Source organism: Oreochromis aureus, linkage group 15 (assembly GCF_013358895.1).
Source record: "Oreochromis aureus strain Israel breed Guangdong linkage group 15, ZZ_aureus, whole genome shotgun sequence".
Classification (NCBI taxonomy): Eukaryota; Metazoa; Chordata; class Actinopteri; order Cichliformes; family Cichlidae; genus Oreochromis; species Oreochromis aureus.
The window spans coordinates 8,540,799-8,555,848 of NC_052956.1; the positions used below are offsets into that span (position 1 = coordinate 8,540,799).

Here is a 15,050-nt window from a genome sequence, read left to right on the forward strand (position 1 = left end):
CTTCATCTTTATTTTATTTTTATTAATGTATTTATTAATGTATTTTTTTTTAACTTTTTAGGTTAAAAACAAATGTAAATATTGACCATTTAAACGTCAGAGGCCTTAGGGATTTTTTTTTTTAATGTAAACAGTTTAAATTTTGCACAGATTAATCCTTAACTGGTAATCTTGGAAACTGCTCGTGTCATTTAAAGATCGATAGCTGCATATAAGCGATTGCTAAGACAGCGAGGTTAAAGTCGAATTTAACATGTGACTTTTCACTGCAGTCCCTCCGACCAGCAGCAGTCTGCGGTTTGTTCAACATTCTCCTTCCTTCGGCTTTTATAGCGTGAAATTACCGCAGTGTAGCTATTTGGTCCACTTTCTAACCCTCCGCCGTCCCATATGTGTTTCTTATGTCGCTGTCAATAGCCATAGTGAGAAATATAATTCTCTCTTCTGGGACGCTGAAGGAAATGGCAGGCACTATTGATTCCCTGTTTAGTGTCAGGTAACTGCTGGGTGGGTTTTAGGGCCGTGCAGGACAGCTGGGGCAGATAGACAGCATCATTTAATAAGAATTAGTCTGACATTTAAAAAAAAAAAAAAAAAAAAAGCAACATCCCCTTTTAATCAGCAAAACTCCCTTTAGGTCAGCTGCTGCATATTTGTGCTATAGTTTAACAAAATAACAAAATAAATAAAAAAGGAAAACTAAGACAAATGCTCCATTACAAGCATGAAGTAAACTTTGCTCTTTGTGGGTTTACTGCCCATCACGTTTCCGCTAAAGAAGAATAAATCATGAAGGGAAGGGTGAAACCCAGCCAGATCGAATAGAAGGCTGATTATGTCCTCCACAAAGGTGAGAGAGAGGAGGAGAGGGCGGGAGGGAGAGAGAGGGTGAGGGTGGGGGTTGAGGGAAGCAGGGAGGCTTGGGCACAAATCAATTCACCTGAGAGACGCATTATTGTCTTCGGTTTCAGGCTAGGAGGAGCTGAGCGCTATGAAAAATTAAAAGGATGCCAGTTAGTTTAAAGGATCGAGCCAGAAAACTTCACAGTACACACACACGCAAACACACTCGGCAACAAAATGCTGCTCAGATAGAGGAACAACTTGGAGTGCCCCAATTTTATGCTCATACCTGTCCATATTTTAGGAAAACCATTTTAGACCCTGATCAGTCTTTGTGGTAAAAGTAAACAAATCCCTTGTATCTGTCTTTTAGAAAGAGCAACACACATGTATGCACATTGTATTATTCACTATTACAGAAAAAAAGGGTTACAGTAAATAAAAAGTGTATTTTGATGGAGAACTTGAGATAGGTACAGTTAGTGGCACTCTTTACCACATTGCTGGGAACAACAGATCTAATGACGGAGAGGACCTTTGTGTTTGCAGGTTGTGTGTGTGTGTGTGTGTGTGTGTGTGTGTGTGTGTGTGTGTGTGTGTGTGTGTGTGTGTGTGTGTGTGTGTGTGTGTGTTTGCAGCTTATTCTTTTTTCTGACACCTTTTGCGCAACATACCAGAAAGGAGCCATTCAGTGTCACCCTGTTGGGATAATGGCACTGTTTTCCATTGTTTTGTTTTGTTTTTTTCAGTCCTTTGTTGCCGCGTCACTCCGTGCGTGACAGTAGCGACAACAAGACGAGGACGCATTGTAGCTTCTGTCCTCATCTGGCTGATCGCAACGCCTCATCTTCGCTTAACTTGTAGACAATCACCTCAGGCTTCTCCGAACTCCTCCGCCAACCTGTCTCCTGTCTAGTATTAATAGGGTCACTCACTGTCTTCGTGCGCTAGCCAGCCACTGTGTCTGTGGTCCAGAGGCAGCCAAGCGGCCCTATCACTTACACTTCTCCATTTTCATTGTTGATATTTACTTCTGCAATTATCTCTCCACTTCACCCTCGGCTGAAGATGATATGCTGAAGTTAACGCTGCCGCTTCCCTCCTTCGCTCTCCTGTTGCTCACACATAAACGCAGTGACTGAAGGGCTAACCGACAGATGCACACACACGTACAAAGTAACTTAAATGCTGAACCGTGCGCGATTTCATTCACGATATAAGCCATGAAACTCCCAAAAGAGTGGTTTGTTTTTGCTGGGATTTTGGTGGAAAACATCTCAATCTATCAGATGATCTTTTACCATTTTTAACGTGCACTGAAAGTAAACAAAGCGTCACTTTTAGGCTTCTGACATCTATTTTATTTTCCTGTTTTCTTTTTTGGCTTTCAAGTGTGTGGCAGATCAAAGCCAGAGGAGCCATGGAGGCCTCACAGGACCTCAGCGAACAGATGGTGAGTTAAAGGCTACTGTATGTAAGTGTGTGTGGCTGAGCGAGTAAGTATACCTTGTATCGGCCACACAAGTGTGAGGCATGGGTGCATTAGAGACATACATTGTGTGTGTGTGTGCACAGGTTAATACACAGCAGCTGTGTTTCAGCGAGCGTACAGTAACCATATGGCACCAGTCAGAGTGAATGAGACTTCAGGAGAAACAATGTTGGGCACAGACGTCAATTTAAGAATCGTGTGTGTGAATTTTGTGAGCCGAAGTGTGTAATGCAATTTAAATCACTAATTCAATTGAAAAAGGAGGTAATTTAAAAAAAAAATGTGTGCTTTATCTTTTACATTTCAGTCACACACTGACACAGACACACAAACGCACACACACACACACCACACTGAGCCCGAGGGTTTGTGAGCGTCCCAGGACAGCGGGCCATCTCTGCGTCACTTCAGCGCAGCGTCCCAGTTCTGCTTGTTTAAAGATCAGGCCGTATTGTTGGGAAAATGATTTTGGCGGCGAGCGAGGGCCACTCGCATTTCAAAGTCGTTAGTCAGCCACCAGAACAGGTGTAATTTCATCTTCTTCTCCTCCTCCTCCTCCATGAAGCAGCGTTCTCTCTCCCTCTCCCTCCCTCTCTCTGACCTGCCAGCCTCGACAGTAATAATAGCGCAAAGTGGGACAGAGCCCACGAAGTATGTTGTTTTTTTTTCCCCCCGACTTTTTGTGCTGCTCTGTTAGTCTCACTTCAGGTTGGATTACAGGCGGACCCCGGCGGAGTACATGTCACTCATACATAAAATGCGCGCGCACACACACACACAGACACGCACACAAAAACAACACAAAAACACAGAAATAAAGAGAGAACAGAGAAAAACATCCATCTTGTCTTGCCGCTATCGCGACATCAAATATTGATGTGCATATTCCACAGTTACTTCACCTACTTTAAATAGGGCGGTGATATCATCTATAAGTGAATTTGAGCTGCGGCTCAAAGACATTGATTAATTGTTCGTGTTGGAAATGAGATATCGGAGCAAGGACAGAGATTTTTATTAGTTCGATGGTTTTATAGGCTGAGATTTGTGACTTCTAAAATGTTCAGGCTCGGCGGTTTCTGTAAAAGGGCCAAAGCTTACTTTGTAACGTGGAAAATGGGAGAATTCAGGTGTGTTGGTATTTAGGAAACTCGGTATATGGTTTTCACATGTGGACATAGCTAAAATCAATACAGGTCAATATAATAGCCCTGCACTAATCCTACTTTCAGTTATTGGAAAAATTGAGGGTCATTTTGGGAAGTTCCAGTTCCAACACGCGACAGTATGCTGTAACTGTACTTCAGGACTGAGACTGAATTACTGTAAGGGGGCCACTGTTTTCAGGTATATTGCTAAACTTTGAACTGCAGTCTAATTTCAGAGGTTTATCAAAAAGATAAAGAAAGCTGCAATTTCATCTGAAACGGTTAAACCAGCTGACATTTTTTCCTTTTAAAAACAGTACAAAATATATCAACCTCAAATACATTCAACCTCTTTTTCAAGGCTTCAAATGGAAATTTAATTTGCAGCTTTGCTCGTATTGTTTCAGTCTGATTACAGCTGAACCTTTAAACCTTTGATTCTAAGTATGAATGACAGCTTTAAGGTCTGACTGAACGTTTTAAATTATAAACTTATCCTATACTTGTAAAAAAAATTTTTCCTTGGAAAGCTTTCCTTTTGGTTTTAGTCTTTAAACTGAAATTGGCTAATTCTTTCCCCGCGCTCCTTCATTGAAATAGGCGTGTCTCGGGTGACTAAGAAAACAACGCAGACCTCACACACAAGGTTTCGGGGAGTTGTCTGTTGATATTTAATACCCCCACTCCTCCTCTTTACCCTTTAAAGTACCCTTACTTCCTCCACCCCGCCCTTTTCCCACCACATCCATCGCACGTCATCTGGGTTATGGTCCGGCGTCCTCTCTGGCCGCCTGCCTGTCGAGAGCCAGCCTGCCGTCTGGGGTCCTCTGGGAGCGCTGGAAAGGAGCCCGAGACGGCGCTCGCACTGGTTCGCTCTGAAGCGCTGCTTTCAGCTTCTTGAGGTGTTTCGCTCCACCTGTTGTCGCATATTTTGTTTCAATTTGGAGAAAAGCCGTTGATTTTTAGGTGATGCTCTATGAGATGATGTAGACGAATACAACACTTTGTATATGAATTCAGCTGTGAACATAAGGAGATTGCAATGACAGATCAGCGTCAGTCATTGAGTGCACACACAGAAAACAGAAAACGCATACAAACTCCACACACAGTCTGAAGAACTCCTGATCCAACAGAGCTCCGATTGAAGTCTCCAGTCTTTGGCTTGGTGGGGGTGGAAGCAGTGAGAGATGGGGGAGCAGGAGCATTTGTTGACCCCAGGGAGCTTTGCAGGATTTAAAATGTTGAGCCACCTGAAGGGAAAAAAGTAAGAGAGATGGAGAAGAAGGAAAAAGCGTCTGAAACAGGAGGGGAAAGGGTTCTTTTAGCTTTAGCCTTTTCCTCTGGTGCACTGGGAGAGGCCCCTAGTATGGCAGCTGTCCTAGTGTGTGTGCATGTGTGTGAGACACAGAGCGAGAGACCAAGTAGGAGAAGGAAAGGGGTCAGGTTGCACCCCTCTTTCACCCCTACAACCCCATACAGACACATTCACACAAACTTACATGCAGCAGCAGTAGCTTAATACGACTACAGCCCAACCCTGATTGCTAAGATTGCACTGGCGTCATAGATGGCCGTTTCGAAGTCTGCCCGGCAACGGGACAGATCACAGAAGTGTGGAGTGTAACAGCTACCCCACTGGCATCCCTCTAGTAGGCTGGCATCCTAGCTGTGGCACCAAGGGGCACTTCAATTTCAGCTTGGTGTACAGTGCTTCTCGTAAGATTTATGTGTAGCTGACAGCTGAGTGTTGCTGAGTGAGTCTTCTCTCTCTGTGCAAGAAACGCTGCAGATTATTTTGAGTAAAATCAGCACGGGAGAAGGCAGAGGAGTAGGGAGGGCAGGATACGAAATATGGCATGCACAATGTAGACAATAAATGCTAAATTATATTAAACAGTTGGTACACTGCATGCAGTTGCAGAGAAATGTTGACAAGAAAGCCAAGCAAATGGGAGCAGATTCAGAAAATCATAGCATAGCAGTAGCTATGATAGTTTTAAGATTGCATGCAGAAGAATGCTTAGAATTTCCACATGTACATATATTTAATTGAGAGAATGCCTTTCAAGGACCGACAAACTCTGAGCCTCCATCCCAAAGTTTATATTAATGTAGTATTCAGATTGACTAAACATATTGTTAAAGCATATCTACAAACTTTAGCATGAGCCAAATATGGTAAGTGCTTACAATTTTAGCAGGAAATGCTAGTTTTTGGCCAGTCAGTTAAAACGGGGTTACCATGGCAACACCGTTTGAGCTCAATGGTGCGTGTGGGGGAAAAAAAAATCACATTAAACTGGAGAAATTCACTGAAAAGTGTGTTAAACTGTTGGACACATGTTTAATCTCTAAAGGACTTCTTTCCCCAGTCACTAAATCACTCATCAGCACCTGAACCGCTAAATAAGCCAAACCTGTTGTTGCACTGATGCAACAATGGATAAGACTCACAACAGATTCCCAACAGTTCCAAACGTGTGACATTGCATAGCTGCTTGTTACTGTAATAAAAATGTAGGGAAGTGCACAGCACAATTTTTTTCCTTGGCTTAGTGCATCCATACCATGAATCGTCCTGGTGCTGTGAGGGAGGGTTGTTCAGTATGTTAGCCTTCATGTAACCTGCAGAGGGAAAAAAACACCCAAACCCCCTTTAAACCTTATTTTATGACCAAACTTTAAACTGTTATATTGTGTTATTGCATATCAAACAATGAATAATTGATTATTTTACTGTGTGTTGTTTCCTGTCCTCTTTGAATTTAAGTAATCGAATCAGTCTTTTTTTTGTTCTTCTGTGCCAAATGTTGGAAAACGGGCAAAATCCGCACAGGTGATCGTTGATACAGGATCCTACTTTTCTGTGAAAACTGGAAAAATAACTTCCACCGAGCTTTGTGTGTTCACATTGTTTTTATTTAAGACGCGTGAAACAACCAAAACATCTGTCTTTCGCCAAAAGCCCTTCAGTCCATGCTTTGGTTCAGATAAGTTATAACTCATATATGAGAATAGAGTGAGAGTCTGTCTGGCCAGAGAAAGGCAGCTAGGTGTGAGGTCAGCGGGTCACAGACAGCCCCTGAGCCAGTCAAAGCCTGACAGAGTCAAAGCCCCCAAAACAGACTGGAGAATCCATCTAGAAGCCAGAGCAAGTGGCGTGGGCTTTCTAGAAGAACACACCAGACAGGAAACCACATGATATGTGTGCTTTAGTGTCTGCTGTGTGAGAGTACGAGTGTGTAGGTGTTTCTTTCTCTGTTATACGCATATACTCTCTGTGGTGTGGGATGGCTGAGGTCATCTGAGTGGAGACTGTCTAATACTGTGGCCATGCTTGTTTAATGGAAGTCAATCAGGGCTCTGTATTTCTTGCCAAGATTCATCACTTTATTGATTACTCTGAGACTTCTCAAGAAAATCCCTATATTGCCAGATGTGAGATTTTAACATAGTTGGTTATTATTTCTTTCTTTTCTTTTTTTGTAACTGACGTGCTGAACTGATGCTTTGAATTTGCTCTGTAAAGACAAAACACGTTTAAAAAGTAAATGCATAACCCCAAGAAGAAGTCATTATTAAAATAGTAAAACATTTTCTTCTTTGTTTGCAGTAACTTCCATAAATAGAGCCGTCGATATAGCCCACCTTTTGTTTGGCCCCAACTTCTGGCTAATGCTCATCTGCCATTGGTTCCAAAAAGAGGCGCATATTTCCTCATTTTGCTGGGAAGGAAATGAAATTGCAACAATTGTGCTTTGGTTACGGAGGAACCTTCTGCCTCGCCTGCCGCGAGAACTTCCTCTGTTGCTCTGCTGGGAGATTGGATTTCTTTCTCTGCAGCAGCGCAGAATCAGAGAGGTGGGAGAGAAGGGTCGGCGAGGCTGTGACCTGTGTCTCTGTGCTGACTTAACTATTGCTACAACTAATGGCTGTTTTCATTATCTGCCACTTTGTTTCTTGTTTTAAGCAGAGATTAATGTCTTATATTATTAGTGTTCATAGTCATGAGCATGGCCAAGTCACATATTTTAAAAAAAAATCCATTTAAAACCAAAAGATCTTCAGTTTTTCATTGAATCTGACAGTTTGGAATTGGAATTTTGCATTTGTGTGCAATTCACGCTTTCCCATCTCTTAAGAGTATTCCTTCATGAATACATTAAAATAATATTAATATTAATTTCTTACATGTTTGTGCTTTGTATTTGGTACTGGTGTTAGCCTGTAAAAGTTCTGCATGCAGTAGAACAATGACTGGATACATTGAAAGTAAAGAATGTATTTATTAATCTTAATATTGATGAAAGACTTTTTGTTTTGTTTTTTTGCGACCACATCTGAACTGCATCATTGCAGCACTGATATCCAAAGAGGAAAAAATGAAATCCTTTTTTTTTGGTTTTGTTGTGTTTTTCTCCTTTTTTTCCCTTTTTTTTTTTCTTGCTCCATGTCCTTGCTTTTTTTTTTTTTTTTCTTCGATCTGTCTGACTGACTGTCCCACCTTCTCTTTCCCCGCCAGCCTGCCCGCCTCTTCGTCTCTCTCTGTGTCTCTCTGGCTACAGAGTGATGATTCAGGCCCTATTGTGAAGTCAGCAATCCGATACAGAGCAAGCCCAAGAGCGAGGGTGGGGAGGGAGGAGGAGGTGGATGGAAGGATAGAGAGAGAGAGAGAGAGAGGGAGAGAGCAGGGGGGATGAGAAACAGGATTATGGGTGTTCTCGTAGCGGCGTCCGTGCTATTGCGAGCCTGAGGCGGTTTGGCACCCTTACCTGTCCTCTGCTTTACCTGTTGCTCTCATTCTCCAAGTTCACTCTGTAGTCTACATGTCTTTCCTTCTTTGTTGTCCTTTATCTTTATCCTCCTCACACCCACCGAACTCCTCACCCTTTTTCTTTTTTCTTTTTTTTAAACTCCTTGACCATCTCTCTTTTTTTTTCTTTTTTTCTTACAATTACATACTCTCTCTGTCCCCTCAATCTGCCTTCCTTTTTTGTAGACATCTGGTATTGTGAGTGATTTTATTAGGAAGTTGATATGAAGTGTTTCAAGGCCTGGTATGATGGAACAGCTTGCCACTTCTGAGACATTTAACTCCTGTTCGCTCTCCGTGGTGCATAGGCCAGCCGTAACTTCTAATAATCAGCCGCATAAAGAATCCATGAGCAGATGGTGTTTGCGTGGGTGTGTGGGTGTGTGCGAGAGAGACCATACCTTTCTCTGCACTGAAAGTCTCTCCTTGTGTCCCCTTTTTTTTTTTTTTTTTTTTAAGGATATCTACCTTATGTTGTACCTCCCGCATGCATGCACACTGTGATGTCATGAGCAGCATTATTTAACAGGCAGCTGGGAGGCCATTCATCATTTAATTAAAAGCGTCTGAAAGGGATCTGAGGCCTAATGAGATTAGCTTTAATTATTGATGCCACTGCTGCTGCTGCCCCACACACACACAACCTCCAGTGATGACCACCATGGATATTTAGACCGTCTAGTCTTTCAGTCTTAACACAAGTAGTTGCATGCACATTTTTTTGCTTTTCAGTTCTTTTCTTCCCTACCTGATGTCTTCCCAGACGCACACACATCCCATTGATTTTTGTTTCCCTTTGGGATGTCAAGGTGCTGTAGGGGGGGTATATTTGAGGGGGGAGGGGGCTACGGTATGAAGACCAAGCAGGGGGTGCGGTAGCTGTGGTCAGGTTGGCGATGGGGGTGTTGCAGGAAGCTGGTGTTGAGTTTCTTTAGGTCTCTCACACCAGCAGAGAACTTGCTGCTTTATTTTTTTCCCCTTAGTTTCATCGCATTCATACATATCAGTGGATTTATTTTGGATCCATTCTGTTAAGTCCTTGGTTTCTATACTGTAGCCTGGGCAGAAGGTAATATTTTGTATGGCTTGTGATAACAACTTACTTCATGTCACACTATGAAACATTAGTACAGAACCAGACCCAGACAGCGTTTTCTTCCACTCTGGCTGTAGCTATCATAGCGGGCCAAACCTTTTTAATGTTAACAAGGATCTGGTGTCGCCTTTATTAATGGTTGAAGAACATTGTTAGGTACACCTTGCTAGTGTCAGGTTGGACCCCCAAATGTCTTCAGGATGGCCGTAATTCCTCATGGCATAGATTCAAAAAGGTGTTGGAAACATTCCTCAGAGATTTACGTCATGTTGATATGAGAGCATCAAACAATTGCTGCAGATTTATCAACCTCACATCCATGATGTGAATCCCGTCCCTCCACATCCCAAAGGCGCTCTATTGGATTGCGATCCGGTGACTGTGGAGGCCATTTGAGTGCAATGAACTCAATGTCATGTTCAAGGAATCAGTTTGAAATTCTTTGAACTTTGTGACGTGGTGTGTTATCCTGCTGCAAGTAGCCATGAGATGATGGGTACACTGTAGTTATAAAGAGAGCAAAAATAGCAGTCAGCTAAAATATCAGCTAGGCTATGATCACGCTCAGTTGGTACTAGAAGGCCCAAAGTGTGCTAAGAAAATATCCCCCACACTATTACACCAGCACCACCCTGAACTTCTGGTACAAGACAGGATGGATCCATGCTTTCATGTTGTGTACCCCAAATTCTCAGCCTAATATCCGAACATTGTAGGAGAAAGCAAGACCAGTTTTTCTAATCTTCAGTTGTCCAATTTTCATGAGCCAGTGTGAAAAGTAGGCTCTGTTTCCTGTTCTTTAGTGTCAGGAGTGGGGTCTTTTATTACTGTAGCCTATCTGCTTTATCATGTTGTCCATTCATAGATGTTTTTATGCATACACAGGTTGTAATGACTGGTTAAGTTCCAAGGCATTCTCCTCTGACCTCTGGCATCAACAAACATTTTCACCCAAACATCTGCAGCTCACTGGATATTTTCTCTTTATTGGGCCATTCTCAGTAAAGCCTGGGGATCTAAGTCTAGATGACTTGGGCCGCTATCACATGTTGTTCAGATAATAAAAACTCTGAAGACCTCTGCCCTTCAAAAACCTCTTTCTATTTTCTGTTTAAAATGTAATTCATAATTAAAAATCCATGTGTCCAAGGTCATGACGCGAGATACAGGGTCACCAGTCTGTCTAATTAGAACACCATTAAAAATGGTGTTATTGGCCAGGTAAAATGGTTCCAAGTTAGGCAGATTGCTTGATCAAGGCTTAGAGACTTTTAGAACAGCTCATAACAACACGGTCCTGAAAAGTCGTCTCACTTACTTTTAAGCTTAATCTTTGAAAACTCATATTCCTTCTCTTTCACCTCAAGGCTTTTACAATCATATCACATTTCCCAGGGGTTTCATATATTCTAGTCATAATTTGTACGATTGCATCATGGGGTCTAAACGAGCGATTTATGGGGATAAAGCTAATGCAGGTGGGGAAAGGATGACAAAAGGAAAACTATTGCATGAAAATTACTTATATTACCTTACAGTTAGGGAAATTTGCAAATTAGTTTGCCATTGTGCTGAATTTTCTTTCAATAAAATTTGACATGGGTCCTTTAAACAGCATACTTAATCACAATGCAGCGCAGATATGGGAGTCACTTAATGACACATACTTTATATTGTCATTTAGATCAATTAAGGGTCACTGATTAAGTGTCTGAAAAAGGTTAACCAACAGTTTAATCGATTAAATAGCATTTAGCATTATACTGATCCTTCCAGTTCATTGTACACTTATCTGACCTACTGTCAGACTTTGAAGAACTTCATATTAAGGTGTTTGTTCTGGAGTGTGGTTCTATACCACTAAGTAGTTGAGTGATGTCCTCAGTATGTGTGTGTGTGTCCGTGCATGCAGTCAGCCATGGAGTGGTTTAAGTTTCTCCCAGTTGTTTTTTTAATCACTCTCATCAGATTAGCTGAGCAGGGCCAGTTGAGGCCAAACGCACAATTAACAACCCAGAACCAGTGTGTGTACACACACACACACACACACACACACACACACACACACACACACACACACACACACACACACACACACACACACACACACACACACACACATCCATCACTGACTTTTCATTTGTCTCCACTGAGTAAAGCTGCATTAAATCGTGTCTGTGATCCGTCACTCCCTGAGACAATGAGGAGCCAATTTAAATAGGCGATATGAAGACCACCAGCACGGTGAGCAGCATGGAGATTGGTCTGTTCCCCTCTGCAGCTCTTCCTCCCCCAAACACGTGGATTTACTACCGCAGTTTGACTGAATAAAAACAAACGCTTGGGACTTCAAGATTAGTAAGATGCACTGATGATATCTGCGGTTTTGCTTAAACATAAACGCCCAGAATTTATATTGTGATAAGACATAAATGGAAAAAGAAACACAGTTTTACTGTAAAAGTGCGACTTTTATCAGCGAGCCGCGTGAAACAAAAACTAGATCCACGAGGCGGGCGATAATCATTGACTCCTTGTAGGCAGCCCACTTAGCCTTTAGTGGCTCATTCTGACCTTTGTCAGCAAGCTTGTTAAAAAGGATAAATAATTAAAAAAGACAAAAAACTTGGTTTTTTTATGTATTTTTATATTTAAAAAGTATCAGTTTACCTTTGGAGAAGCTGATTACTGTGTTCTAAGCTGTTCTGTTTTGTGCAACATTTTGCTGGCTTCATTTTTATTTGTATTTAAATGTTTATACTTCTAAATGTCTTTAATTGATTAGCATAATGTAGCTACTGCTTGTTGTATTTAGTGAACTCTTTCACTTATGCTGTCTAACTTCATCATATTAGTACAAATATATTCCCCTGGCATGGTTTGTTGAAGACATCCTAAGTCACTCGTTGTTGTGAGTTAGTGTCTCTTTCTAAGCAGTTAAAGTTGTGAGCAACACCAGGCTGGCAAATTTATGTAAGCATGACCAGGTGAAGCGAAGTATACGTAGCTAGAAAGACATGGAGGGAGAGAGAGTGAGAGAGGTTTTCGGAGAGTACCTATTTCACCCAAACACCTCCTCCTTCTCCCTGCTCCACAAACTGTTCTCTCCTTTCACTCCCTCACTTTTTTTCTCCTTTATAGCTTCCTCCTACACCTGAAAAAGGGGCATTTTTGGAGGCATAAAGAGAGGGATAGATTTACACCTCCCCAGGCTTGGGGAACTGTGGGGTGTAGGAGGAGGGAGGGCTGGAGGGTGGAGGCTCGGCACAATGTATTTTACATGAAAGGAAGGGGATAGAGTTACCATCCCGATAACCACTCATACAAACGTGGAGAGCAGAGAGCTTTGAGCAGGGGACAGGTAAACGGGTGACTCTGTGTGCGTGTGTGTGTGTGTGTGGATATGCGTGCACGAGGGGAAAATGCAGAGTATAGATCGAGATGGAGCTTGTGTTTGTGTGGTGAGTAACATCCTTCATGAATGTTTTGTGGTCGACACACCAGCCGATGGCGCAGGCAGGGATGGTTGGGTGATCGTGTTGCACAGGTGTATGCGTGCATGCCCGTGTTTGTGCGCGTGTGCAACGACTGTCCCTCTGTGTCCCATTAACTACGCAACTAAAGACTACACAGCTACATTCTTTGTCTGATCCTGATGGTTTTTAGCCTTTTTTTAAATTGTAATTTAATTAAAACTATAGAATTTATTTAATACAGAAAAACATTTAGTGTCCATTTACATTTACAGTTTTCAAGTTTTAGGATTATCATGAGTAACTATTTAGAGCAGCTGTGACTATTTTTTTCACACCTTTTAGAATTTTATCCAAATCATATAATCAATCATTTTATGAAAAAGAAGAAGAAAAAACTCCATAATTAAGCTGGTCACCCCTCGGTAATAGATTCCTTGGGTCTGGCTCTTTCAGATTAAAAGGAGGGTGTTTTTATCTAGTTTTTTTCTCCTTTGTTGCTAGGTGCTCACTCACAGCACCACCTGGATCATTGTGTTTTTAACTAAAATGTCCTGTAAGGGCTGTTTTAAAGTAGTGGTGCTTTAGTACTTTAAAAGGATGCACTAAGGATATAAAGAATGTGAATACTTTTAACACCACTAAGGTTAGCTTACTAAACCTAGCCAAACACTGGCCTTAGCTGGGAATTCTGGTGCAATATTGTGTCTTGAAATGGGGGTTTTGGAGACCTGGAATGTTAATGCTTTTGTCTGGAACGCATTTTAGTGCAACTTCTGTTGATTTAAATGTGCCATATGAATAAAACACATTTGATCTGACTTGACTTGATCTTCTTGGCTAACTTTAACTGATGAAGTGAATGAACCTATGCGTAGGCCAGATTTAATAAATCAATTCTAAATTTGTTAGATCAACATCAAAGTGCTCAGAAGTGGATTTTTAAAGTGTGATGATGGAGCTAAAAAAAATATAAGTAAATCATGAAAACGGCTAGATAAAAAAGGAGCAGGGTCTGTCTTAGTCAGCCCTCCTGTCGGAGGTGAAGAGATAAACTGCTGTTGTTCCACTTGAAGAACACAGTTATTCTCAAGGGCCTCTTTAAAGTGAGTGAGCCACCTCCATCAGACCCTTTGAAAACACTCCTAAAGTCAACAAAAACCAAAAGTGAGTGCTGCTATTTGACTGTATTAATATAATACCCTCTTCCTCTGCTCAGTTCACTGCTCAGATGTGCCCATGCCCCACTCCTGTTTTTTTTTTTTTTTTCTTTTTGTATGTATGTGTGTGTGTGTGTGTGTGTGTGTGTGTGTGTGTGTGTGTGTGTGTGTGTGTGTGTGTGTGTGTGTGTGTGTGTGTGTGTGTGTGTGTGCGCAAGCGCATTTCATCAGGCGTGTTTTGGGACGCCTCCCCCTGCTCCCTTCTCCACTTGCTGTGAAAATATTTCATCGGGGATGTTTTTGGACGACCCCCCGCCCCCCGATCGGGTCTAGCCTGGCTAATAATAAAGTGCTTGAGTTGTCAAGCGCTTCGGCAACACCCTAATCTGTTCTGACAGCCAGTCCTCCACATTCACTCTCAAACGTCCAGCACACACACGCGAACGCACGTCGGCATCCACATATAACACACTTTCAACAGACATTCGCCCTGATCTGTGCACACAGGTCCTCCAGACAGTCTATCAATCACGGTGTTTATTGGGGCTGGGGATAAATGCTTTGGGACGGGGCCGCATGCTGTCACTATGGTGAGCGAGCTAAAGGTGGCTGGAGCACAGTTGGAGACAGTGGCTCTGTTCCAGATTGGTCTCCAGGCCTGTATAGATTTGTTACTGCTCCCTTAGCTATTTTCTATTGCCGTGTACGCACACAGCAACATTCAAAATGTTCTGAATGTTGTTGAAGGATCATTCATGCCAATTAAAACTTCCGCTTAGTTATAATCATATCTAGCCACCATTTGCAACTATTAACAGTCAGTTCATTTTTGATTGGTCTATTTAAAGTGGCATCACCAGCATAAAAAGCATACACATCATGTTTTACATCTCACATTTTCCTTGACAGAATTTTAAGTGCTTTGACATTGAAACCCATCTACACACATATTGAAAGAGCAAAAAATACAATAACTAAAACTAAAATGTTACTAGAAACTTTAGAGATGTGATGCTTTGTGT

The 15,050-nt window shown here is 41.9% G+C and overlaps 1 protein-coding gene across 4 annotated transcripts in view; it reads left to right on the forward strand.

Moving 5' to 3' along the window:
• eya4 (EYA transcriptional coactivator and phosphatase 4) overlaps window positions 1-15,050 on the forward strand; it is a 51,560-nt gene that overhangs the window by 1,912 nt on the left and 34,598 nt on the right. For all 4 annotated transcript variants that reach the window (XM_031726210.2, XM_031726209.2, XM_039599425.1 and 1 more), the window contains exon 2: window positions 2,236-2,296. In XM_031726210.2, the coding sequence (XP_031582070.1) occupies window positions 2,264-2,296 (33 nt within the window). In that variant the 5' untranslated portion in view covers window positions 2,236-2,263. The remainder of the gene's footprint in view (window positions 1-2,235; window positions 2,297-15,050) is intronic.